Source organism: Gossypium arboreum, chromosome 8 (assembly GCF_025698485.1).
Source record: "Gossypium arboreum isolate Shixiya-1 chromosome 8, ASM2569848v2, whole genome shotgun sequence".
Taxonomy (NCBI): Eukaryota; Viridiplantae; Streptophyta; class Magnoliopsida; order Malvales; family Malvaceae; genus Gossypium; species Gossypium arboreum.
This window is the reverse complement of record NC_069077.1, coordinates 32399962-32427798: the sequence shown is the minus strand read 5'-3', so window position 1 is coordinate 32427798 and position 27837 is coordinate 32399962. Positions and strand designations below refer to the sequence as shown.

General features: G+C 32.9%; 1 protein-coding gene across 1 annotated transcript; it reads right to left on the bottom strand.

Moving 5' to 3' along the window:
* Positions 1-4286: 4286 nt before the first annotated feature.
* Positions 4287-20097, bottom strand: LOC108469946 (uncharacterized). Its single transcript, XM_017771078.2, has 19 exons — positions 19396-20097; positions 18792-18923; positions 17994-18065; positions 17484-17554; positions 17264-17363; positions 17069-17167; positions 11168-11294; positions 10082-10215; positions 9938-9997; positions 9487-9722; positions 8281-8710; positions 7449-7772; positions 6745-7347; positions 6467-6640; positions 6025-6252; positions 5650-5933; positions 5074-5361; positions 4698-4820; positions 4287-4607 (listed from the first exon to the last, which is right to left on the bottom strand). The coding sequence occupies exons 1-19, from the start codon at positions 19543-19545 to the stop codon at positions 4475-4477; spliced, it is 3768 nt and encodes a 1255-aa protein (XP_017626567.1). The 5' UTR covers positions 19546-20097; the 3' UTR covers positions 4287-4474.
* Positions 20098-27837: the final 7740 nt, after the last annotated feature.

Here is a 27837-nt window from a genome sequence, read left to right as displayed (position 1 = left end):
CAGAATATAAAGACTGCCAGTTCTTTTACCTTTTAACAAAATGAGAGCTCCACGAGATACTTTAATGCCGCTCGACTCGATGTTGATTCTGCATCCTTTCAAGTCTAAAATACTCAAGGAGATGAGATTCTTTTGTAAATCAGGTACATACCTGACATCTGAGAGTGTCCTAATCGTCCCATCATGCATCTGAATTTTAACAGTACCAATACCAATTACCTTACTAGATGAGTCGTTTCCCATGCACACAACTCCACCTTCAACCGAACTGTATGTGGAGAACCATTCTCTATTGGGACACATGTGGAAAGAACATCCCGAATCTAGGATCCACTCGGACGTGAGCTTGGAGTTATCACTTGTTGACACTAATAAGAAATCATCACCGTTTTCATCGGCCAAATTAGCACCAGCTACATCTTCCTCGTTACTCTCAGCAGCTCTTTTATTTTGCAGTTTATAACAATCTGCTTTGACGTGAACTAACATTTTACAATAGCGACACATTCTATCTCGTTTCTTTGATGCTACCAAAACAGAAGGTTGCCTATCTATCTTGCTGTTCAAACCAAACTCATTGTCAAGTTTTTCTCTACTCAACAAATGACCCTTCACATCTTCGAACAAGAGTTTGTCTCTGCCATAAATCAGGGTCTCCCTAAAAGACTTGTATAAAAGGGGTAACGAGCACAATAATAGCATAGCCTAATCTTCATCGTCAATGTGAACCTCAGCATTCTTTAAATCATTTAAAAGAGTAATGAATTAACTAATGTGATCTCTAAGAACCTCACATTCGTTCATGCGAAACGTAAATAGATGTTGTTTCAGCACTAAACGGTTAGCCAGAGACTTAGTCGCATAAAGAGTTTCTAACTTTTTTCACAAGGCAGATAAGGTTTTCTCCATCAATACCTCCTACAATACCGTATTCGCGAGGCACAACTGGATTGCAGACAAAGCCTTTTCATCAAGCTCTTCCCATTCTGTTTTATTTAGATTCTCAGGCTTTTTCCCGGTAACAACCTTTTTCAAGCCTGATTGAACTAGAATTGTCATCATCCGAACTTGCCACAGATTGAAATTTGTCTCACCATCGAACTTCTCAATTTCAAACCTTGTTGTTGCCATCTCTGAACGGGCTGATCTATGAAAATTGAACTAGCTCTGATACCACTCGTTAGGGATCGACCTGATTAAGCAACGAACAAGAAAAATAGCGAAATAATTGAGAAATTGAACACATAAATTTAACGTGGAAAAACTCCTCCAAAGAGGATAAAAAACCACGGGTAAAGATAATTTTACTATAATGGCAAAAGAACAAAGAGTACAAAAGATGGAGATAAAAACTAAATCCCGAAAACCCAAAAATAAAGAACCCTCAAAACGTAAACACAAAATTCTCTGAATGTGTTATGAGTTCTAATCTCTAATGGGTGTATATTCTAAGGTTGTAAAAGAGCCTATTTATAGGCTAAATTCATAAGCCGAATAATAATAAAATAATCTAAACAAATCAGTGTTTGATTGAAACAAGTAAACAGAGTTTAACTGAAATATTATTTCTCAAATTTAACTGAAAATAAGAGTCATATTTAACACATGTATATGAAGGTAAGGAAATGATATGTTTAAGTCTTTATTGTTGATGTATAGGTTAAATTGGCCAATGAATGGCATGTAAATATTTGATAATGACTAGCTATTCGAATGGCTAGTTATGGATATGCTTTGGTGTTTTGTATGTCTAAATGAAAGTTAATACAAAGAAATCATGAAAGAGTAAAATTAGCATTAAAACAGTTTTGGACAGCAGCAGAAGTATAACTTTGAAAAATCACCAAAAATTATGGAAATCAAATTATAGGTTCAATAAAATATGAAATTAAAGCCTATTGAGTCTAGTTTTACATAGAAGAAAGCAAAAGAATTTCATTTTATGAGATATTTGAATTTTTGCAAGACAAGGTCAGAATGATTTCGGGTTCCCTTGTTCTGAATTTGAAAAATCATTAAAAATTGTATAAAAATACTTGGGGGTCAAAATTTATATTTTTAAATTCTTAATAAGTCTATTTTCAAGTGAAATAAACTGGAATATCATCCAGATCCCGTACTAAGAGATAATTAATTTTTAGTGAAGAAAGGTCAAAACTGTCAAGCAGCAGAACAGGGATGAATTTGAAGAATTAACTGTACTTATTGGATAAACCATAAATTCTAAAAATTTTATGGCAGGAAGATATTTGAGTCTAGTTTCGGAAAAATCAAGCGGATCTTAATTTAGAATTCTGTAGCTCAAGATATAAATAATTTAGTGACTATGACTCAAGTGGACAGTTTTGTTATGAACAGTAAATAATTGTTTTGATATGTTTAAGCCTTGATTATAGTTGCGTTGGTAGCTTAGTTGTGTCATGTTAAGTGTCATTGAAAGTGTGTATGTGAGTGTGCAAATGAGGGTGGCAAATGGCTTGATAAATAGCCATTTTCTTGGCCACACAGGCAGAGACACAGACGTGTGTCTCAGCTGTGTGAAGGACACGGCCCCGAAACACTAGCATGTGACTTAGCCGTGTGACCCAAAATTGTTTATGAGAGTTACACGGGCTAAGGGCATGGGCGTGCCTACCCATACGGGCGTGTCCCAAGCCACATAGGCGTGTAACCCCTTTTGCATGAAAAATTTTCTAAGTTTTCCAAAAATTTCTAAAGTTCTCGGTTTAGTTCTGAATCACTCCTAATGTATGTTTTGGGCCTCGTGGGCTTGTATAAGGGATGATATGCACGTGTATGAATGCATGTGAAAGGTTTTAAATTTGATTGGAAATTTATGTCTCGGTTTTAAATGTTTGTTTGAGTTTAAATCCAGTAATGTCTCATACCCTATCCCGACATCGGACACGAATAAGGAGTGTTACAAAAATTGAATAGGATATGAAAGTTCAACTTCCAAGAACTCATTTCACTCAACAAAAACAAATGAAATTGGGATAACATATCACAACTTGCTTCATTTTCCTTTTTTAAATTTCAATTAACCACAAATTCTTCTAATTGACTTCTTTAACATTAAAATTCTCATCAATTAAACTTTCTAATGGCTCATTGTTTTTTTTTTTTTTAGCAAAACGGTTGTTAAAGTATAACCATTGTCTTTCTTTTATTATTTTTTAAGTATTTTTGTTACTTGTTACATCAATATTTTGTCATATGTTGGAAACTGGTATTTTTTAAAGAAATTATAATAAAATAATAAAAATTCATAAAACATTGTAAAAATTTATTTAAAATATATAGAAAATTATAAACATTAATAAAAATGACAAATCATTATAAAAATACAAAAGAAAGAAAAATATTAAAAATAAAAACTATAAAAATTATTAGAATTATTTAAAATTAAAAAATAATAAAACAAATTAAAATTTTAAGAAAAATTATAAAACCCAAAATTTTCCCTTTTTCGCACTAGCTATCGTTAATTTTAACAATACAACACCATCATCAATGACGGTGTTACGGCAAGCAATGATAATGCCAACATTTTTCAGCTTTGTTTTCACTATTTTCTTTTGTGATATTGATGTTTTTTGTTGATATTGATCATAAAATGATGATTGTGAAAGGATTATATATATAAAAAGGCTTCTCTAAAATAAAAAAGTGATGGACAATGAAAGATTGAGTGTTTTAAGATGCAAATGGATTGACGGCAAATGACAAAAGCACTACATAAAATTGAAAATATTTTTATAATTTTTTGTAATCTTATATAATTTTATAATTTTTATTTTTAAAATAATATTTATAATTTTTTCACTTTTTATATTTTTATAATTTTTAATAATTGCAATGTTTTTTAATCTTTTATGAAATTTTATAAATTTTTATAATTTTGTAATGATATTTAAGAATTTTAAAAGGAAAATACCAATTTTCACAACGTGAGAAGGAAAATATCAATTTTCACAAGGTGAAACAATACTAATGTGACAAGTAATGGAAATAAGTAAAATAAAAAATACAGTCAAAATACTTAATTGATAGAAATTTTAACCTTAAAAGATATGGTTTTTTTTTTTTTTTTTTTTTTTTAGAAAAATCAAAGAGGTGGACGGCCTTGTTACTTTTCAAGGATCAAAAACAGTAGTAGGAAGTTAAAGGGATCATTTTCATGTTTCACAAAGATGATGCAAAGTGCACACTCTCGGTGATTTACCTTACGATCCAATGAGTTTTAAACCTGCTAAGTCCCCTAATTCAAGGTCCAAGTGGTGAAGTTTCACATCAAATTACTAACCCTCATCATATTCATATAAAAGCAATCAATCATACACCGGTAAAGATGGTAAAAACTGGATAGGGCAATAATTCATAGGCATTGAGACCTATACAATCTACATACATACATGCATACATAAATACAAATATACATTTGACATTTTGAAGGGAACTATAGTATGCCAAATTATTTATCAATTCTAAGATTATTACAAAGATGTCCAAGTTCTGGCCTTGCATCCATCCAAGATGTGAATTTTGTCTCTGTTGGAGACTTGCAATATAGGTATGACCGGAATGTTATGAGGAAAAAGTAACGCCTACAGTAAAGATAGCAATTATTAATTGGCAAACCACTTGATGAAGGCAGTAAAATCCTATTGCTTAAATGCAACTACGCAAACACTAACCTTAAAGCTTTAATACCCATATCCATGAGGTATGCTCGGTGCTCATCGTCATCATCCGCGACTTCCTCAAGTTCCTTACTATAGTGAAGGATATCATCTCGTATATGCCCTGCACCAGCACACCTTCACAAGAATTGGAACTAACTCTCAGCACCATCAAAGAGGGAAATAATGTAGCAAAATGAAATTAAATAAAAATCAAACAAGCAACAGGAGAGGCTTGTTAAACTGGATCCATCATTTTACCTCGAAGGACCATCTGAATCACTAACTTTATTTATGCATACTGCCGGTATTGTTGTAATATAGTGAGAAGAAAAACTTCATTGCAATTTATATTAAAGCTAAATAAAGGGGGAAAAGATATGAGGCAGACCTTTCAATAATGATATCAACATCTGCTTTGCTTTTGGGACCATGCATGAGAACTCTAGTAAGGCTTAGTATGTCACGGTAATCACCCATCCTTCGTGCTTCTTCTTCAGAAGTCCAGGATGGCAAGCTTTCTTCAGGTGTAGAATATTGATCTCCATTAACCATTGTTTGTGTGACGCTGGATGTCCCAAAGTTCACCTCGGCATCAAGTCTGCAGCAGATAATTGCCATTGTGTATGCAACCCCTCCAAATCCGGTGTGCGAGACATAAAGGTAACATGCTGAGGGCCTGTAGAAGACATTATTGCAGCTTCTCAACAATGATTAAATTCAAAGGAACCACTCAAGCAATAGCAATCAAGAAAATAACTCTGTGTTTTTTCAAATGCTTGGTTTCATAATGACTAAAGTTGTCCTGATGTAAACAAATCTAGTCTCGACAAAAAAAAAAAATGGATGTTGTTCGCTATTTAAAACTACATTGGTGAATATTGTAAAAAAAACTACAATGGTGAAGCCATTGTAAGAATAACTGCAGAAAATGAAAGAAGCACTAGCTAGATATACTGATACATACTCATCTCGACAGTTCTGGATTTCATCCACATCAGAAGCTAAAGCCTCTCTCTCTCTAGTTAAAGGTATCCTTCCATATGCTATATTATACCCCTCATCTTTTAGAGCAGCATAAACTTCAGCAGGTGTCTTCACATCATCAGGAAAGATGTTTTCCCAGTACCCTACAACACTGGACTGATTTGAAGATGGGCAATATTCTTCACGATGTAAAAGCATTCGGCCACCAGACTGTCTAACCTCAGACAATATATCTTCCTTTAGTCGTGCCTCCATGTTTTCCACCTGCATAATGATCACATCGCAAGGAATTGGCTTAAGTAATTGGTGTTAAATAATTTACAATAAACAGTGAACATCATTCATGATGACATACCACAGGGCCAGTAATTCCAACATGCTTTAGGGTATCAACAGGCTTATTTAACTCCCTCAGTACAAATGGTGTGCCATGAATGTAAACAACCGCCTCTTCCCTCAGATCAGTTATTACCACTTTCTGACCAGCAACTCTTGCATTGGACTTGGCACCAAGATATGCTAGCATCTCTTTAGCACCAATAATTGTTGGAGTTGCCATGCTATAAACAGGGTATCCATTGACCTGTACAAATAGGTTCAAAGGGATAAAACATAAGGACTTTGCAAATGTTTAATAAATTTTATTATCTTATATAACTCAGAACCAAGAACATGCATGTTTGTTGTGTACATCACTAACACCTACAAATCTAATATACCCAATGCTATAATGACCTAAACAATTAGACAGCCTAAGGCATACCAGTCTCAAGAAAGTCTCTTTCTTTTGAGCATACCTTAAAAACATGAGGTGCACCATGAATTTGGATGCGGCTGGAAGTTATCTGACCGGGAAAGAAGTACATTTTAAGTATAGAGCCTTTTCCTAAAACAGAACCGTTACGTGCCTTCACAATGGCCTCCATCACAGCATCACCATGTTGGGATTCATGTGGCGCTCTCAACTCCTCCTGCATGCAGAAAACCAAAATCAGTTATACAGGCATAATCAATGATATTAAACAAAGAATTCATTAAGCCTTTGACTTGATTCTAGACAGTGAAGAAGATTTACAGGGACATTAAAAAATCGCCCAGGCCTTAATCTAATACTCCATTTCATTGCCTGGACCTCTGGTCTCTGATGCAACCAACTCTTAAATGTCATCATGCATTCTCCTTGTCCACAAAACCCATCAAATGCTTCACTTCCAAGATATGCAGAAAAAGCAATTAAACGGAAGTACCGCTCCAAGTACTCAGCTCCACGGTTCAGTGCTACTCTCCTCACCCTTGGTTCAACATGCTGTTGGTTGAATACCTTCCGGTACTGCAGAACTGCTTGTCGTATGTTCTGGAGTGCTGAACATCTATCAATAATTGCATCTAAGGCCTCACGGCACTCCACCCCATTATCAAATAATCTTGTTATTTTCCACAGCAATAGGATATCATCTATGCCAAATGCATAGCCTTGCTCAGTTCTAGTTCTTACTTCAACAGTGCTAGAGGTCAATCTAGTGGCATTACTTTCACTTTCTTCACCACTTGAAGAGCTTCCATCTGGCTGTTCATGCTTCACCTCATCAAGCAGGACTTTAATCGGTCTCCCGTAACTAATACGAAGCTTAACAAGGCAAGCTATTACAGCACCAGTAGTTGTCCTCCCTCTTCCCATCTACAAAAAGAGAGGGAACAATCACATTTAGGAAAGCAGGGCAAAGAAGCAAACAGAAAAACTTAATAAGCACCTGCAAATTCATTCAAACAATGAAATACCTGGCAATTGAATACAAAAGCAGTATCCTTTGAGGCAGAAGCAATGTTTGCAGCTACAGTATCAAAGTCAGAACTTTTGGGAGCTTTGCCATCAGTAATGGGCACACGTGCATACTTAATGGGAAAACCATCATCCTCTAAGCATTTAAAAACCTCTAGTGGAGTTTGTAAAGAATCAGAGTTGACATGTTCCCAAGCATCAAATATTTGCCCATCATCTGTCTCATGAATGACCATTATAGCACCATCATAGCGTTCAGCTTCTCGAAGGATATCTTCCTTCAATCGAGCTTCCATTCTCTCCACTCTCTCACAATCAATTCCCTGAAAGCAGATCAATTAAGACTCCAGTTAGAATTGGCCCTTTTCTTCCAAAGTACTTGGGGCAGGGGGGATTCAAAAACAATCTGCACAGAACAAAGAAAGAGGTACTCTTTTGGAGAAAACCATGTTTGCTTTAGGTATAAGTACCATTATTCAAATCAATTTCTGACGATCAAATGATTGTATTCCTAGCAAACTTTCAGTTTTGTCCATTCTAGGAGCATAGTCCAGTTTAATTCCTTAATGGCATGTTCCATATGCCCACTAGGAAGTAATAGGAAGGTCCATATGATTTTACCACCTTTTGGATTAAAAAGCATACATCTCTGCTATCTCATGATGACACATAAATGCAATAAGTTAGTGCCTGCATCAGTGTCCTTTCTACTTCATATGTGCCTAACCCAAAAGTTCCTCCACATAAATCTAACAAAATTTTATCACATATGGCAAGAATAAACAATTTTCCATGTATTCCGAGATGTTTTTATAGTTAAACATAATTTACCGAGTATTCCAACATGTTCTTATAGGGTCTTTCGATCTCACGGAGAACAAATGGCTTTCCATTAATGTAGATGACAGGTTCTTCCCGCATATTGTGCCAAAAAACTGGACGACCACCTTTGGAGCTGCCAATTCTTCGAATGACAGATCGAATTCCATCAATTGTTGGATTTGCAACGCCATAAACTGGAAACGCAGGAACCTCTCTGAAATTAGGAGCACCCTCTACTCTCTCAGGTAAGCTTACATTCTGACAACCAGGACAATGGTCACTTTTTAGAACAGTCTGGCTCCCAAGAACCTCTCCATTTCTGAGAGCAGCAACTAAACCCACTTCATGAGGGTGACCATCAGCAGATTCAACAATCTTTTTCAAAGACGGCTTCAAACTTGCATATCCAAGAGCACGCATTGGATCTCTTCGCAACAGCCTGAAACAATACATTGGCAATTAATGAATGCACCAATGACAAAATGATACTTGGGATAGTTTTCTTTTAAATTTGAATTGAGAACAAATTTAGTATTACATTGAGGATGCGAAAATCACTTTTAACAGTGCTGGTCAAGTTTAGTATTTTAGTATACAACCAACAGCATTTTCTTAAGCATATTCAATTGCAACAAATGCATTTACCCTTCTTGGTTCCTTTCTTTACTAAAACAGTTCCTGGAAGAATGAAGAAAGAAGGAAGAAAAAAGAGGGGGGGGGGGATATCTGGAAGAAGCAACTTGTTGCTGGTTAAACCGCATGAATTCAGCATCAAATTGCTGAATTAGAATCAGTCTTGCACTTTAACCAACAAAGCAACTTATTCTACAGGCAGTAGTTAAAATAGCTCCAACTGAGAGTTCAGAAGGCAATGGCATGAAGTATCAGAGCAACCACACAATATTCATAATGCTTTATCACATTATCAGAACTGAAAATAAAATGGTAAGAATTGATGATAAAAACAAGGCAAAATTTATTTGTCCAGGCAGCTCAGCTTCTGCAGATACATTACTATTAATCAATTCTCAATCATGACTCTGAAAATGTCTGCTCAATTTGACTCCCTATATGACACTCAACTGTATTCATAAAAAAGTGATACTAGTATCTTTATTGCTTCTGTAAGTGTAAAACCGGTATCATAAATGGCTTAGCATAAGTCCTGAAATTAAAACAGGATACTTCTTTTAAGATTTTCATTTATAGCATTACCTGCGAATAATGCTATATAGCTCTGGCCTTGCCTTCATCCAGTCAGCAAAACTGGTATGATTAGAGGAACTAGAATGGAGAGCTGCTCTCTCTGAATGAATGTATACAGCAAAGCATATAAGAAAGTAATATCTCTCCAAGTACTCCATAAAAAATGAAAGTGATGCTTCCCTCTTCATCTCATCCGGCTGACGAAGAATACTATTACGATAAGTGGCAATCGCTTCTCTTAAGTTCTGTACTTGCATTTAAAGCAACACATCTTTGAGTCATATTGATCTATGATAAAACTTAATAAGCTTTGCAGATAAAGACAAAAAAAACTTGTATCAAGGAAGGAATGAATTGTTTGTTCGATATAAGCTATATCTCAAACAAAGACTTCCATTAATTTTAGAGCAGTAACTTGGAAGCTAAACCTGAATGAAATGGGATACTTCGAAAGCCATACCTGCATTGAAGCACATTTGTCAATGACCTTGTCCACTTGTCTTTTCCCTTCAACACCACCCTAAAGGAATGTCACTATTTATAAGAAAAAAGACCTAATAGAAGGTTAAAGAATCAACCAAGAGCATGTAGTAGTATTAAATACCTCTAGGACCCGAATCAGGCTTCTTATGACAGTATATTCTCCTCTCCGAATTGCTTCCTTGGAATTGGGCAGATTGTCAGTGACATTAGAACCAGACTCAGAAACTCGCCCTATTGAATTGGTTCTTGGAATGCCTAAGTTATTAGATATAAGAACATTAAAAATCAGAAAAAGCTACATTACAAACATGATGTACATACAAGTCAAATAATCTCCCAAGGCAGGTCATAAAGCAGTTTGATGAATATAACAAATAACAAAGTTGATGCAAAACTAGTAATGATTTAATCAGAAGATCCTAGTACCTCTGTTTCAATCTGAAGAATTATCTTGCAAGGTTTTATTTTTATTTTTTTGATCAAAAGGACTCTGTGTCCCACTATTGCAGCTTCATCTAGACTATTTAACTGAGGACAAAACAAAGCTTCATGCTAGTCCATTCGATAGAGAACAAGATAGCTTCATAGCTCATAAAGGTTTTCTTTTTTCAGGTTCCAGTCAACAATACCAGATTAGTCAATCACATACTCCTCTTTCTCTATGCTACTCTGGTTCTCTATGGCTCCTAAGCTCAATTAGCCTCACCTTTAACTCTTAACAAAAGTGGATCTCAAAGAAGAAAACGAAAGATTTTAAATCAAAAAAAAAAAAAAAACTTAATACAACAAAAACTGAATCAGACAGCTCCCTTGTAAATCCCTCTTGAAAGCTTTTCTGCCTCTGTACACATTCAAGGACAATATACACCCCGGTTAGATTTTATTGACCAATGCAAAGGGAGAAAAGTTGAGGAATCCTCTTCCCTTTTCCAACATCTAATCTATTTCAGTCACAAATGTTACAAGGATTTGGCCAAGTTAAATCAGTGCAGTATGTCTTAGTATATTTCTTATGAAGTCAGCATAGTCATAATAAAACCAGTGCAAACAAAACATATGCAATGAGAACCTTCCAAGTACAAAAATCTAAATATAAAAATACAGCAATGTAAAGATATTTATGTCGATAACAGGGATGACATAAATAGTAGAAAATGTGTAGCATGTTCGGACTAAAATTGCATTAAAAAAAAGGAGACACCACTACCAGAAGCTCCAATTTTATTGAGATAAACCAATGTTGCAATCACCATGCCAGTAGTAGTTCTTCCTCGTCCCATTTGACAATTAAAAATAACCTCTGTCCTTATATCAGCTTGAGAAAGTTTATTAACCTGGAAACAAAAAGGAAAGCTCAGATGTTAATGCTTATATATTCAATGATAATAAAACCACAAGATTTTCTTCATATCCAAGTATCCTTATGAGCAAAATTAAATATAACCATCATATCGAAGTCACAATTTTCACGAATTTTGCCTAACAGAAAAATATCGCCATGGTCATATCCAAGGCTTCCATATAAAAAATACCCAAACACCAAATACAGTCACTTCTATGAGGATCTTTAGTTAAAAATCTAAAACCAAAATTTGAGTTACCATATTCCTGATATCATGTAAAACATGAAAGTATATAAGCTTCTCCCTACTATCCTACTTCTTTCTTAAAAGGAGAAGCATCTAATAAATTCATCGAGAACTAGACATTTATTAGCTATTTGAATTGTTTTGCAGCATTCAATTTGTTTTTATTTAAGTCACTGAGCTAAACAAAGAGTGAGGAATAGTATGCTCTGATTTTCAATGAGACAACCCAAGTGCAAAACTCAGAAAATTTAATCTCTGAAAAGCCCTCCACCATTGAATTAAAGATAAGCTGCAGTTATACTGTATTACTGGGCCGAAATAAGACAAAACTTCACAGTTAGAAAATAAACTGATCGAAGAGTTGTACATATTGTTGAAATATGTATATATTTTAAATTTATTTAGGTAGATAAATCTTATTTGGATAGATAAGTTTTATTCATATTCTAGAAATTTTTATTTTATCTTTTAGTAGTTTTAGTAGTTTACTAGAATAAGGGAACTATTTTCTTTTTATGTTTTAGTAGTTTATTAGAATAAGGGAACTATTTTCCCAATTAGGATTAGGATTTTTTTTCTCTATTTAAGTTCAATTCTTTAGTTAATAAGTGAAGTACAATTTTATTCAAAGCTCTCTTGAAATCTTTCATGGTATCAGAGTTAGGTTAAAATCTCTAGTAACATCATGGTTAAAACAACATTCACTGGAGATAAGAGATCCAGCAATCAAACAGAGGAAGAAAGTTCTACAGTTGAAACAACTACCGAGAGTACAATGACTCAAGGGACAGAGGCGTCTCACCTTTCTTTTCAACTGACATCTCACAAGTTGAATGGTAAGAATTATCTGGAATGGTCGCAGTCCGTAAAATTAGCAATTGATGGGCGCGGCAAGCTAGGTCATTTAAATGGAGAAGTTGAGCAACCACAGGTGGGTGATCCAAAGATGAGCAAGTGGAGGTCAGAAAATTCTATGGTAATTGTGTGGCTTATTAATTCCATGGAAGCTTCCATAGGTAAACATTTTCTTTTTCTCCCAACTGCTAAAGATGTTTGGGACGCCGTGAAAGACACCTATTCAGATTTAAAAACGCTTCACGATTTTTGAGTTAAAAATAAAGCGTGGAAAGCTAGGCAAGGGAAAAAGAAGTTACTCTTTATTATAATGAGATGATGTCTCTTTGGCAAGAATCGGATCGGTGTTATAATGATGAATAGAGTGTCCGGAGATGGTGTAAAAGCTATGAAAAAGAAGAGAATGAAAGAGCTTATTTGTTTCGGTGGTTTAAATAAAGAATTTGATGAAGTGAGATCTCGGATCCTAGGGAAAAACCGCTTCCAAAACTTCGTGAGATTTTTTCGAGGTTAGAAGAGAGGAGACAAGGAGAAAAGTAATGTTAAAGCCGTGGTTTGAAGCTAATGATGATAATTCGCTCTTGTAACTATTAAAAATAATGATGATAGTGAAAAAAGAAAAACCTTGGTGCGATCAACGCAAAAAATATTGGCACACTCGTGAAACGTGTTGGAAGCTCCATGGGAAACCGACAAATGGAAGGAAAAAGAATGGCAATGGTCGTGGTTCACAATCGGGGATAGCGAGCTTTCCAAACAACTAATGGAAATTATGAGGGCCAAAGTTCTCGAAGGGTCTCCATTCACTAAGGAACAATTAGAGCATCTACACAAGTTTTTCAATCACCACAATTTCGGATGAATTCTTCTATTCCTAACTCATCCAATAATCTTTCTTCCTCTTTGCCCAATCAGTAATCGATTTTCTGCTTTTTCAAAGTGTCAAGCCTTGTAAAACAAACACATGGATCGTTGATTCGGAGCAAGTGATCACATGACTAGCGGTCATTTTCTTTTTCAACTTACACACCTTGCGCAGAAACAAAAGATCAAAGTAGCAGATGGGTCCTTCTCGGCAATAGCCGGAAAGGCACCGTTAAAATTTCATCTTCCTTGGTTTTACATGATGTTTTACATGTGCCAAATCTAGCTTGTAATCTCATATCGGTCAAGAATTATCCCATCCTCAAATTGTCATGTTATATTTGACTCTATGTGTAAGTTTCGGGACATGGTCTCGGGGAGGATGATTGGCAATGCTAAAGAATTTGGTGGAATTTACTTTCTTGAAAACGACCATCTAAGTCAACCAACAACTACTTTATGTTTAAATTTGCTTCTGATTTTGATAAGCTTATGATTTGGCATTATAGGCTTGGACATCCTAATTTTTATTATTTAAGATATTTGTTACCTAATCTATTTAAAATAAAAGTCCTTCTTCATATCATTGTGAATTTTGTGAATTGGCTAAACATCATCGGTCATTCTTTCCACCTCAAAAATATAAAGCCTCCAAACCTTTTTCGTTAATTCATAGTGATGTTTGGGAACCTTCAAGAGTCTCGACTTTTTCAGGAAAACGTTGGTTTGTCACATTTATCGATGATCATACTCGACTTTGTTGCGTGTTTTTATTAAAAGATAAGTCCGAAGTTAAAAATGTGTTTCAGTCTTTTTATGCTATGGTGAAAACACAATTTAGTGTGAAAATAGAAATATTTCGAACTGACAATGGTGGGGAATTTTTTAGCGACCAATTAGGTATTTTCTTAACCAAACATAGAATAGTCCACCAAAGTTCTTGTACAAATACACCACAACAAAATAGGATTGCAGAAAGAAAAAACCGACATCTTTTGGAAGTAACTAGAGCCTTGATGTTCACTAGTCAAGTACCACGTTATCTTTGGGGCGAAGCCTTGTTAACAGCTACATATCTTATTAATAGAATGCCCAGTAAAATTCTAAATTATAGAACTCCTTTTAGTCTCTTTAAAGATAACTTTCCTAACTCTAAATTGATTACAGATTTATCCCTCCGAGTTTTTGGGTGTAGTGTTTTTGTTCATCTTCACAATCAAGGTAAACTAGATCCTAGAGCAAAAAAATGTGTCTTTGTTGATTATGTTTCTAATAAAAAGGGTTACAAATGTTATAATCCAATTGACAGAAAGATTATAGTTACCATGGATGTCACATTTGTTGAAACACAATCTTATTTTGATTTTAATCTTCAGGGACGGAATTATACTAAAGAAGATTCTATAATTGATCAAGAAGAGACTAGGAATATACAACATAGGGATTCTAATAATGGGGAAGGCGAATTTATAATTAACACAAAAATTAATGATGTTAATGTTAATGAAAAGGAGGATGAAGGTGTAGAGTCTGATCATGAAAATAAAGAACAAACAAAGGAGTTAATTGTTTACTCAAGAAGAAATCGAAATCAAGAAAGTGGAATCCACTAGATTCATCACCAAGAATCCGACCCGCAAGATCCTGTCAAAAGTCCAGGTAAAGCTTATAATCCAGCCAATGAATTTTTTTTATTTAGATATTCCAATTGCCAAAGGAAAAGGTGTTAGAAATATTGTCAAATATCCCATGTCTAACTTTGTATCCTATAAAGCCTTATCTTCGACATTCTCAACCTTTGTTTCGTGTCTCGATACTGTCCAAATACCAAAAAATGTGAAAGATGCTTTACAGGTTCCTGAGTGGAAGGAGGCTATTTTAGAGGAGATGCGTGCTCTTGAAAAAACAGGTACATGAGAAACAATGGAATTACCTGTAGGGAAAAAAACAGTGGGCTGTAAATGGGTGTTCACAACCAAATTCAAACCAGATGGATCTTTAGATAGATACAAAGCCCGATTGGTAGCAAAAGGGTACACTCAAACATACGGGATAGATTATCTTGAAACATTTGCTCCAGTGGCCAAATTAAATTCCGTCAGAGTTCTTTTATCAATTGCTGTTAATCTTGATTGGTCTTTACAGCAGCTAGATGTGAAGAATACTTTCCTAAATGGAAAACTTGAAGAAGAAGTTTACATAGATCCTCCTCCAGGTTTTGAAGAAAAATTTGAAACTCGAGTATGTAAACTCAAGAAATCTTTATACGGTCTGAAACAGTCTCCTCGAGCTTGGGTTGAACGATTCACTCAAGTTGTTAAAAAACAAGGTTACTCACAAGGGCAAGCTGATCACACAATGTTCTATCGACATTCACAAAAAGGTAGAATAGCTGTTATTATAGTCTATGTCGATGATATCATTCTTACAGGAGATGATGTGGATGAAATAAGACGTCTCAAGGAGCATCTAGCATTGGAGTTTGAGATCAAAGACTTGGGTCCTTTGAAATACTTTCTTGGAATGGAAGTTGCTCGATCAAAGAAGGGTCTTGTGGTCTCTCAAAAAAAATATGTGATTGATCTTTTAAAAGAGGCTGGGATGAGTGGTTGCCGCCCAGCTGACACACCAATTGATCCAAATGTAAAATTTGAAAATAAAGAAGGTCGATTAGTTGATAAAGGCGTACCAAAGATTAGTTGGTAAGTTAATTTACTTATCACATACAAGGCCGGACATAGCTTTTGCAAGAAGCTTAGTGAGTCAATTTATGCACTCCCAATGGAGGAACATGAAGAAGCGGTGTTTCAATTCTAAGATACTTGAAGAGTTCATCGGAAAGGGCTTATTCTTCAAGAAATCCGAACAAAGAGGAATTGAAGCTTATACTGATGCAGATTAGGTGCTCAATAATGCATGTAAGATCTACATCAGATATCTGTACATTTGTTTGGGGAAACCTTGTGACTTGGCGAAGCAAAAAACAAACTGTTGTAGCAAGAAGTAGTGCAGAGGCTGAGTTTAGATCAATGGCTCAATGAATTTGTGAAATGGTGTGGTTAAAAAGAATTATGGAAGAGCTGAGGAAACCAATAACTTCACCAATGAAGTTGTACTGTGATAGCAAAGCTGCCATTAACATTGCTCGCAACCCAATCCAACATGACAGAACTAAACATGTTGAGATTGATAGACACTTTATCAAGGAAAAGATTGAAGAAGGCCAAGTGTGCATGCCATTTGTTCCTTCAAAACAACAGATTGCTGACATACTCACCAAAGGACTCTCTAAGACAAGCTTTGATTTTCTTGTAAGCAAGTTGGGCATGATTGATGTATATGCACCAACTTGAGGGAGGGTGTTGAAATATGTATATATTTTAAATTTATTTAGGTAGATAAATCTTATTTGGATAGATAAGTTTTATTCATATTCTAGAAATTTTATTTTATCTTTTAGTAATTTACTAAAATAAGGGAACTATTTTCTTTTTATGTTTTAGTAGTTTATTAGAATAAGGAACTATTTTCCCAATTAGGATTAGGATTTTTTCTCTATTTAAGTTCAATTCTTTAGTTAATAAGTGAAGTACAATTTTATTCAAAGCTCTCTTGAAATCTTTCACATATTACCCCAAGTTTTTATATAAATAAAAGTTGAGGTGATGACATTTGGGTGTCCATGTATTAGCGGAAATTTAGTAGGATGTATGTAACAAAGTAAATGAACCCCAAGAGCAAACAAAAGTTCTATTTACTCAAATCAGCAAGCAGAAGGAGGTCAATAACATGGAACTCACCAGAATATCAAAATCCATCTCCTTCGGTGATTTTTCATCTGTTATAGGCACACGCTCATAGTCAACCAGGTACCCTTTGAGTTGCAATTCTTCATACACCTATACCAGTAAAATCCCAAAAAAAAAATGAGTTTTGACATGATGTTTCAAATTTTTGGCAGATCAGTCATATTTTCTTATTTCCAAAGCTTATACCTCTAGTGGTGTCTTCACAGAATTAGAGGACAATCGTTCCCACAGGTCCACCATCTGACCATCCGGCAGTTCATCGGTGACAAGGATCTTATTTCCATATCTGCCATGTCAGGTTTCCAAATAAAATTTGCTATCATGGAGGGAAGGCGAACCATTGATAAACACAGGAAAGGAACATCTACAAATTAGAATAAATAAAGTACGCAACCAAAGGAAATACCTGGCAGCTTCCATCAGAATATCTTCCTTTAATCGAGTTTCCATTTGCTCAACCCTATCCCTGTTAATTCCCTGTTCAATATAAAGGCTGTGATCAAGCTAACAATAAAGATGAATGGTACATGTCAGCTGCCCTTTAGCATGCACATGCACAATGTAAAATATGTGTACATTTTCACTCTCCTTAATAATTTGGGCATCATATGCTCACATGAAACTGGTATACTAGAAAACACAAGCTCTCAAGGCACACATAGCAGAAATGAAGCAGATTACTAACCAGCTAAATCTCAATGCCTAACTAGAAATTATATTTGCAACATCTGCTCAACCCTCCCAAAAGTTGAATACATTTGATATCACACTTACACTAAGTTAGCAAGTAAGAACGTTACATCATAGTTTCCAGAATGCAGTAGATCATGATATTAAAAATAAAAAAGGGTGATAAACCAGAAATCAGATGTCAAAAATAGATGAATAGATCAAAATTTTTTTTAAGCTTACATACCGTGTATTCAAGGTTCGAGAATGGCATTTCCACATCACGCAAAACAAAAGGACGTCCGTTAATATATACAACCTGTTTACGCATAATATATATAAATTAGAACAAAAGGCACATTGTCAATTTGTAAACTCCTTGAAAAAATATAGAGTTTATGCAAAACAACATGCACACCAAAATCAAGAAGGTCTTCATCATAAAGTTTCTGATGAATAATACACTTAAGAACTATACTTCTATTTTATCATCATCATATCAAGTAACAAGATAAGCTCTACTGGAAAAAGTATTTTCTTCTTTGTTGGAGGATGGGTGCTTGGAGAGAGAACTTATAGTTTCAAGTTAATTCATTAACATTAATACACATATCCTTTTTCTTTTTTTACTGAATGAAGGCAATTGACTTGAGATAACAGTAACAATGACAAACAACCTTTGCAATCTACTTGTTGACCTAGCATCTATGACCATTATAATTGATGTCAAGAGAATGCAGCAGAGAATAATTGTTTGTTACATGAAGCAGGGTCAGCCAGGTACAGTTCAGTCATGGCTGTTTGCATTTCTTTTCTTTCTTTCTTTCTTTCTTTTTTTTAAATTTTCCGGGCATTGATTTTTTGTTCTAGGATTTCAAAATCATGACTAGTTCTGAAACTCAATCAAATTTCAGCTTTTTTTTTTATTTATAAATCATGTTTTTACTTTTAGTAGTCAATTAAAGTATCCCAAATGTCAACTGAACATATAGCAGTCAGTCTATGCACTTATCAACAGAAATCAATTGGTAAGATATTGCTTTACCGGTTCCTCCCGTAGACTAATCCAAAGAACACGTGCTTGCTTCCCATCTTTCTGGGCTCCAATATGTTTAAGAACATTTTGAATTCCAACAATTGTTGGAATAGCAACACCATGAACACGCAATGAATCCGCCTGTTAACAGCAGACCAAGAAAAGGCAAATGAAAAAGGTTCAAAAATATGAAATTTAACAAAATAAACGATCCCATAGAATAATAAGTGATCAATTCAAAGTGGGATTCCAATATGAAAGCATGGCAGCCTCTGCATAAGTTAAGATGAAATTAATTGCATGGCAAACCATGAAGTTTAATAGTTCTTAAATCACCTACTATATTACCACCCTATTTTTGGAAGTATAAGCAATATCCAACATGAGACAAAGGATCATCAAAGTGTTAACTGAAAGAAAGCAAGAAGCATAAATTGAGTGACAGATTTCATAATTACTTCTTGAGAGCCAATATGAGGTCAAACGAAGTTCATAATTAATTCTTCGTAGTATCTTGTTTTAAGCAATAAGTAGATATCATTAAATCTTGTAATCCAAAGATAAATACTAGAGCTAAAATGCAGCAAAACAAATCTCTATAAAGGGAAAGAACCTGACGGTAATTGGGAGCACCATCGATCTGGGGAGACAAGCGCTTGTTTTGGCATCCAGGGAAATGGTCACTCTTGAGAATGGTCTTTTTACCCAACACTGATCCCCCTCTCAGCTTCATAACTTGCTCTAGCTCCTTTGGGATCGACATCTTCTCCTTCACAACACTTCAATCCCTTCCTTCTAAGGAACTCAGTACCAGAAAATTGATGGAAAAGAAAAACAGCTTTTTACTTGCCAAGACAATGCAAAGACGAAGGCTGAAGAGAGGGAAAAAAACGACTTCAATCCCTCCCAAGATTCCAACTATACCCTTTTAAGAAACCCAATGCCAGAAGAAAAGGTTCCCACTCGAGACAATGCTAAGGAAAAGCGTTGAAGAGATATCGGAAGTGGAATAAACCAAATTCACCTTCAACCCTTTACAGATTGGAAATGAACCCTTTTTCCTTGATATATTTATAAAGAACCAATGACCACAAAAGAAAAAGCATGTAGCTTGTATAGCTTGAAACAATGGCAAATGAAAGTAAAGGTTAGTAGCTGAAGAGTTATTGGTGCATGTGTCCACTTCAAACCACCCAACAAAAAACAGAACAGAGGGAAAGCAGAATGGAGCTTTTTATGCTACTTTTTTTTTCTCCCCTTCCAAACACAGTAGCAACGTGAAAGACGTGTGTTTTCAGAGAATTATCAATTATATTTCATTTCACTGACTAAAATATTTTAGGTTTATTGGGATAACGTAAATTAATCACAGTGAAAAAATAATAATTTTGGCGTTTGAACTTAATAAATAGATTTATATTACTCCTAAATTTGATAATTAGTTCTATTTTAATTTAATTTAAAATTTTTAAAATTTGATGATGTTGTACTCGAGTTTAAAAATAAAACTTTTAAATAATGATATGATATAATTTTAGATTGTCAATATTTTAATAATTGAATCGATAATTGTACAAATTAGACAGACTACTAGTTCTCAATTCAACCAATTAGATCGATTTGATCGTCAAATTAATAATAATTAAATAATTAATTAAAATTTATTTTTATTTGACGATTAAACCAATCGAACTGTTGATGGTTTAAACTATTCAAATGTGGATTCAATTATTAAAATAATACTACATTATTATCTAAAAAATTTATTTTTCAAACTTAAAGTGCTACATTATTAAACTTTTAAAATTTTCAAATTGTCAAGTTGAAGGACCAATATGAATATACATACTAAATTTAGGAGCTTAAATGAATAATAACTTTTAAATTTAAGGATGTATGAGAATAAGAAAAGAATTAAGCCAAATCTGAAAGTTGCATTATCCCAGGTTTATTTCATTGCTAAAAACGAATTTGAGTTTGAGGAAGGTAGAGACTGGGGGGTGTTGTTGGGATATTCCTTTTTTTTTCTTTCACCCGCTGGCTGTCCCTCGAAATTCCCAACAAGTCAACAACCCATTAGCCATTGCCACCTAATATTTTCTATTCATTTGGATAACTTGGAAAATGCAAAGGTAGAAGAAATACAGCCCCTTGTTTATATATTTTTTTTCTTGGCTCACTTCGTGTTTCCAGAGGGAGAAAAAGAATCAGCCACCCATAAAGTTTTCCATTTTTTTAATTGAATTGGTGAAAGGTAAATGGGAATGCTGCCAATGTTGGCATGGCATTGGCAGAATCAGGATAAGAACCTGGGTTGAGAGAATATGCTTTTTTTCCCCTCTCTGTCCCGTTTTTAGATCCAGCTGATTAATGTGATTCAGTACATTTTGTTTGTTTCCAACATTATTTTCCTTGTTTGCTTTCGTTGTGATGGAATCACGGTGAAAGTGCTCTTAACTTGAAATTACTTAAGATTTTTAAAATCGTCATAACTATGAGTTCATACAGAATCACACGTTTTCAAGCATATCATAAATGTGAACACCTTTAGTATCATGACAACCCCCAAAAAAAATTCAGTTCAAATGAATTTTTAATTGCATAGGTCACATCAAATTCTGAGTTAGAAAAAGAAAATGATTAAATGAAGTAATGGCATCATAGAGATTTTGATAGATTTTTTAAACATAACATTATTATTGTTTAAAAAACAAAGCCATGCTCTGCACATTGGATCATTGCTTGCAAAAGCAAGAAGAAAGCAATGGCATATGTTTATTGACGTCTTTCTAAATAATGAAAATGGTTGGGTTTCTTAATTTTGTTTATTTAAAGATAGGTTAGATGAAGAGGACGTGTTTGATGGGGTTTAGATGCTTAAATTAGTATGAATATTATAAATTTATATGTTTTCTTTGATCTCATGCAATCATGTATTTATGGATACCTATGGAGTTTGACGTTAAAAAATAGTGTTTCTTCTGTACAAAAGCTGATTGACAACTACACCTTTTATATATATATATATATAGTACAATAAGAAAGGGAATAAAAAAAGATAAAAAGAGAAATATGTGGTGGTGTTAAGAACGCGAATTCATTTAGAGACGTGGAAAATTGAATAGAAAATATGATAAGTTGATTGTTGATTGTTGAAGGAGGAAAAAATTGTTCAGAGTAAGTCTAAAGTTTAAAAGGTCGATCATTTTTTTACTGTTGAAGAGTATTTATAAAAAAAATCACTATTATCTTATAGGGTGATGTGGCAAGTAGTTACAATAAATAATGATCATATTGACATGGTGTACATAAAGTACAGATGTAGTAGTCCTAGGCAATACAAGGTTATTATTTTCTGATAAATTTACTTATAGTTAAAGATGTGTTTAAGATCATTCTAAAAAGAGAATATGTTGTCAAAAAAAACTTAATGATGAAGGGATAAAAGAGTTCATTCATTCCAATAATTTACTGTACTAAGATGTGTCTAAACTCAATGAGAAATAACAAAAACCATGAATATTTTAATTGAAATCTTTTTTATATCTTTATGGATGAAAGAAGAGTGTTGCATTTCTAAAAGTGTAAGCTAATGGTTTTGAAAAGCGGTTCAAGTCTTACTTTATTTCCATTGAAAGTAAATAAAAGCAGTTCAAACTTCAAAGTTGTAATGCTCAGTGAATATGACCCATGTTGAAAGGCAAAAAAAATAAAAAGCGTAGTTATAATAATGGCATGCTGAGAGTTTTTGAGATGTTAGACTGGTTGGGTTCTTCTTCTTTTTTCTTTGATTTCATGCCTTTTTGGAACACAAGCGTTTGAATATTGATAAGTAATAAGTGTTCATATTTTGTTTTACCACCAGCTATCCAAATCAAATTTGATTGTTTTCAGCGACAAAATCCACTTTTTTGACTCACCAGAGTCGACAACATTAATTTTAAAACACATCAGAATGCAATCCAAGGCAGAAGAAGAAATACAAACATGGTGAACGTGTCATTTGAGGAGAAGAGTAATAATAAAACTGGAAATTAATGTTACCATTGGCAATAATTAAAGTGGCCAAATCATAAAGGAGTAGGATTAATCTTTTTTATTTGCACTTGAAATATTAGGGTTGAAATTTTATTTATTGTTAATTTATAATATATACTTAAAAAATTTGTATTTTCTTTCTCCACCTAACTTTTTATTAATATATAATAAAATTAAAATTTGCCTCCAAAAATACCAAACTTTTATCAATTTCCTTTTTTTAAATTAAATTTTCTTCATTTGACATTTCTTTTATTTCCTACAACCATTATTGGGTGAAATGATAGATTAGGACAATATTGTATTGTAAACAACATCTCTTATTTAAATATTATGAATAAAGAAAATAATTAAAAATGTTTTTATTTAAAATTTAACTCAATTCAATTTCAAATTTAATCAAATTTTAATATTAACTATAAAATATTCAAAGTATCATTAAATATTACCCATAAATCCTCTTTCTCTCAAACTCTTAAACTGAAAAATTAAGATTCTTAATCGTTACAATCAATTAAACTAAAAAAAACTGTAAAAAAGGATGTCAAAATGGGACTTCAATTGTTTGCAAGTTATTGCAACCACTTTGGTGGTTTTGGGTTGCCCTGTTATTATATTTTTGGGAATTATCATTATTTGTGATTATCCGTTGAGCATGTCACACCTCTCTTATCACATCTTAAACATTATTTTTGTGTGATTGAATTTGACAAATGCATATGCCGGTCTATAACAAAAGGTCAAACTCTAGGCCCAGCCACACCATACAAGTTGTCGCGCGCCTAAAACATGGCAACTCCCATTTACTTGAATACAACAGTTTTAACACGAAATTTACGTAAAATTTTTACACAATCCAAAATAATATGTTCGTTTCATGATAAAGATAAAATGTATATTCCACGATGGAAAAATTAAAAATTAGGAAACTGAGCAAGTGATGTACATGTCATTGGTTTTCTCCTACTCAAATACATCAAACTACAAAAACGTAAAAAGACAGCTTACAGTATAATGTTAATAAGCAATGGAGGAGCAATCAAATGAATTTTGGTAAAAGAAAAAAAGTTATTACTTAGGTTACAAAATTAACATTAACTAACATTTATTTTCGCTAATGGTTGGTTTTGTGTTTTATATAATACATGTTAGTTTACTTATATATATTTAATATTTATATACATTCAATAAAAGTAATCCTTCAAATTTATCTAAACTTATTTTTCAGATTTGGTATCTTTTTCAAGTCTTTTATATTCCAAACCGACCTCTAAATTTGAATAAATAGTTTAACTTTTGAACACGTTTACTTTTATTTCATTGTGACATTTTATAACTGTATTTGAAAGTTCTTTTTCTATTTAGCTTAAACCACATAATGATACTAAAAATTATATTTTTTCTCAAATTGGTACTAATTTTTTTTTGTCACAAATGGCAACTAACTTTACTTTATTACCAAAAGCAATATCTAAATTATACTCTTAACCAAGTTACCTCAACCGTTAAACAAATCTCTTAACCAATCATTTTGTGACATATGATAATTTTTAACTAAAAAATATATCTCTTTTGTTCTCCATCAAATAACTCCGGTGGTGATATTTTCATGAATCCATCAAAAAAATTCATCCAAACCTAGTTTCCGACGACAAAATCCAAATTTTGGCAAGCTTCTTTTCCATGTTAAACCTTGATTTTAATTCCTTTCTTACATCAATTCAAAACCCTTATATTGTTTTTCTTAAAAATATATATTTTTTATATACTTTGCATAAAATAATTAATACCGGGTGAAGCTCTATAATGAAAAACCAAATAAAGCATGAAACCTAAATACTAAAAAGAAACTGGGTAGAAAAAAATTATAATAGAATTACAAAGAAAAGTTATCTAACAGTTAAAAAATGTATTAAAATAAAAGAAAGAATCATGGAGAGAGAATATTAAAATTGAAAAGTTTAATTTAATTAAATTCATTTTATAATTTAATTTAATTTTAATTTAAAAGTATCATGTGTTACAAAATGAATTGGTTAAGAGATTTTTTTAATGGTGAGGGTAATTTGGGTAATAGAATATAGTTTAGGTACTACTAGTGATAAAAAAGTTTGAGTACCAATTTAAAAAAATGATATAATTTAGATATTATTTTATGATTTAAACTCTTTTTCATTAAAATAGAGAGAAAAAGAAAAATGTATATAAGAGGTTTCCACTTAAAAGGGATATTGCACATCCTATCCAAATGGCAACTATCTATCAATGTTTTTGGAACCGAATCGATAGTTAAATTGATCAAGTAATAATTTTTCGGTAAAAATATATATAAATAAATAAAAATCAATTCAAAAATCATTAAAAGTTCAAAATAAAAATAAAAATATATATTAATTTTTTAAAAAAAACCCTCTATTCAAGTAGTTTTTTCAACTAGTTCAACTGATCCAGATCTATTTAATACCATTCTCGAGATCGATTTCTCGTTCAATTTTTAATCTGACCAACCAATCTATTCCAAACATCATTGCTGACCTGGCTATATTAGTATAGCATGCATTATTGTCTACTAATTCATTGGCTTCTTTTAGCGGTAAAAGTACTATGAATGCTCTTATACTAAGAGTCAGATTGCGTTTAGTCCCCTTTATTTAAAAAATGCGTAAATTAGTCATTGTACATTAGATCAAATTAAAGAGCAAATTAGTCATTTATGTTAAAAATTTCATCTATTTGTATTACTAAAAATTGGTATGCCTAATGGAATAACCAGACAATGACATGTAGTGTGCCACATGTACATCATACTAACGTACAAGACCAATTTTTAATAGTAAAAATGAATATAATTTTGAAGGACTAGTTCGCTCTTTAATGTAATGTACAGAAACTAATTTGCCCATTTTTTAGTAGAGAAGTCAAAATGCAATTTGTCTCTTGCTACAAAAGCCTCCATAATACATTTCCCTTGTTTTAGTACATGTGAGAAATAGATCCATGCCAAAAACCAAACTGTCATAGATAGGGGTCGACAAAACTTGATTCGACTCAAAAAAATCGAAAAAAAATCAAATTTCGAGTTAATCTAATCAAGTTATTGAATTATTTGAATCAACTCAAATAAGTAATTCGAGTTTCTAGTTTGAATCGAGTTGAATTTTACAATTCGAATAATTTAAATAACAAATTTGTGTAAATACCCTTTTGGTTCCTATCAATTTTGAAAATGAGCAAAATAGTCTCTCTCTCAACAAAATTACAAAAAAAATCAAAATAATTTTTAAAATTCAAAATATTTATAAAATTCTAAAATTTATACTTTTTAAAAATTATAAAATTTTTAAAAAATCTAAAAATATATATTAAGAAAGTTAAAATTTAAAAAAATAAAATAATAATTTTCGAACTAGATAAGTTAATTAATGATTCAAGTTCATAAAACTAAAGTATTTTATTATTTTTATTATTTTGCTTTGAAAAGTTTTAAAATATATATGGTTCGAATTTGTGTACTCTAACATGGAATTAGTTATATTATAACAATATTTTAATTTGACATGTTTATTTTTTAATTTAACTTGAATAATTTTACTCGATTCGACTTGACTCGAATTTCATTTTACTCGACTCAATTTGAAAAAATTTCAAATCGAGTTAGGATGATAAAATATGACTCATTAACTCAATTAACTCAAAATTTTTTCATTCAACTCAACTTGATTCAATCGAATGCTCACCCCCTAGTCATAGATGAGAATGAATGATATAATATCAATTTCTTTTTTACAATCAAATTCTCATTTTTTTTTTCATAATGACTTATTTGGCTACATTAGAAATATATGTTGATTTTGTTTTTTAATTGGCCAAATAGGTCAATTTTTTTAATGAGGACAATAGGTCGTTTTTTTAGAGAGTGTGAAAGTGTATCCTCCAACGATCATTTTCCCAACGACTTTTAAAGGTCAACAATAATTTTTTTTTCCTATAAATACTACATCATTTTTCTTTCTTTTCACTCAAATCCAACTTTCTCTATTCTCTCTAAACTTTCAATTCTCTCAATTCTCTCAATTTTTTCTCGAAATTTTCTAATACACTTATTTAAAAATACTATAGTTTTATTTAGTTATTTCGTATATCATTTCGATTAAATTTTCATGAATGGCAAGCTTTCTGATTCGCTTCGATGACAAGCATATTTCTGCCGCTCAAGCAATAATGGTAAGGAGAAATTTTAAATTTCGTTATTTTCAACTAAGTTAAATTTAAAGTTTTTTAAAATTTTAATTTATTTTAAATTATTTTATTTTGTCAATATAAATAGGTGAATGATCATGTTTTAGAGGGGATTCATACATAATTTCTCAAAGAGCCTAGGCACCAAAATTCGTTATTATTTGCAAGACGCGAGATTCTTATATCTGTCTCGTATGCTCGGGGTTTGAAAATTGGATCATCCACTTATCAACGTGTTGGTGGAAAGATGGAGACTCGACACACACACATTCTATCTTTCAAGCTGTGAGTGTACAATCACACTCGAGGAAGTAGGTTTACAACTCGATTTACTGGTGGATAGGGTAATCATTACGGGGTCAGTGGCCATTCCCGGTAAAGAAGACCTTTGCTAGGCATTTTTGGGGAAGGTGCCAAATAAGATTTAAGGTGGTCGGATAGATATGAAGTGGTTGGAAAATAATTTGAAAGAACTTCCTAAGGACGCAACCGACGTAATAAAAAAACAATACGCTCGAGCATTTATCCTGAGGTTAATTATGGGCATTCTAATGTTTGATAAATCTCAAAATGTGGTACGCGTAATGTGGCTACTACACTTAGTTGATTTCAAAGAATGCGGACGACTAAGTTAGGGATCAACCGTGTTAGCCACATTGTACTGGAAATTGTGTCGAGCAACGAAACCAAATAAGATGTCAATCAGTGGTTGTTTGCTTCTACTGCAGTCATGAGCGTAGTGGCGGCTACCATTTCTACATCCCCGAGTGAACAACCC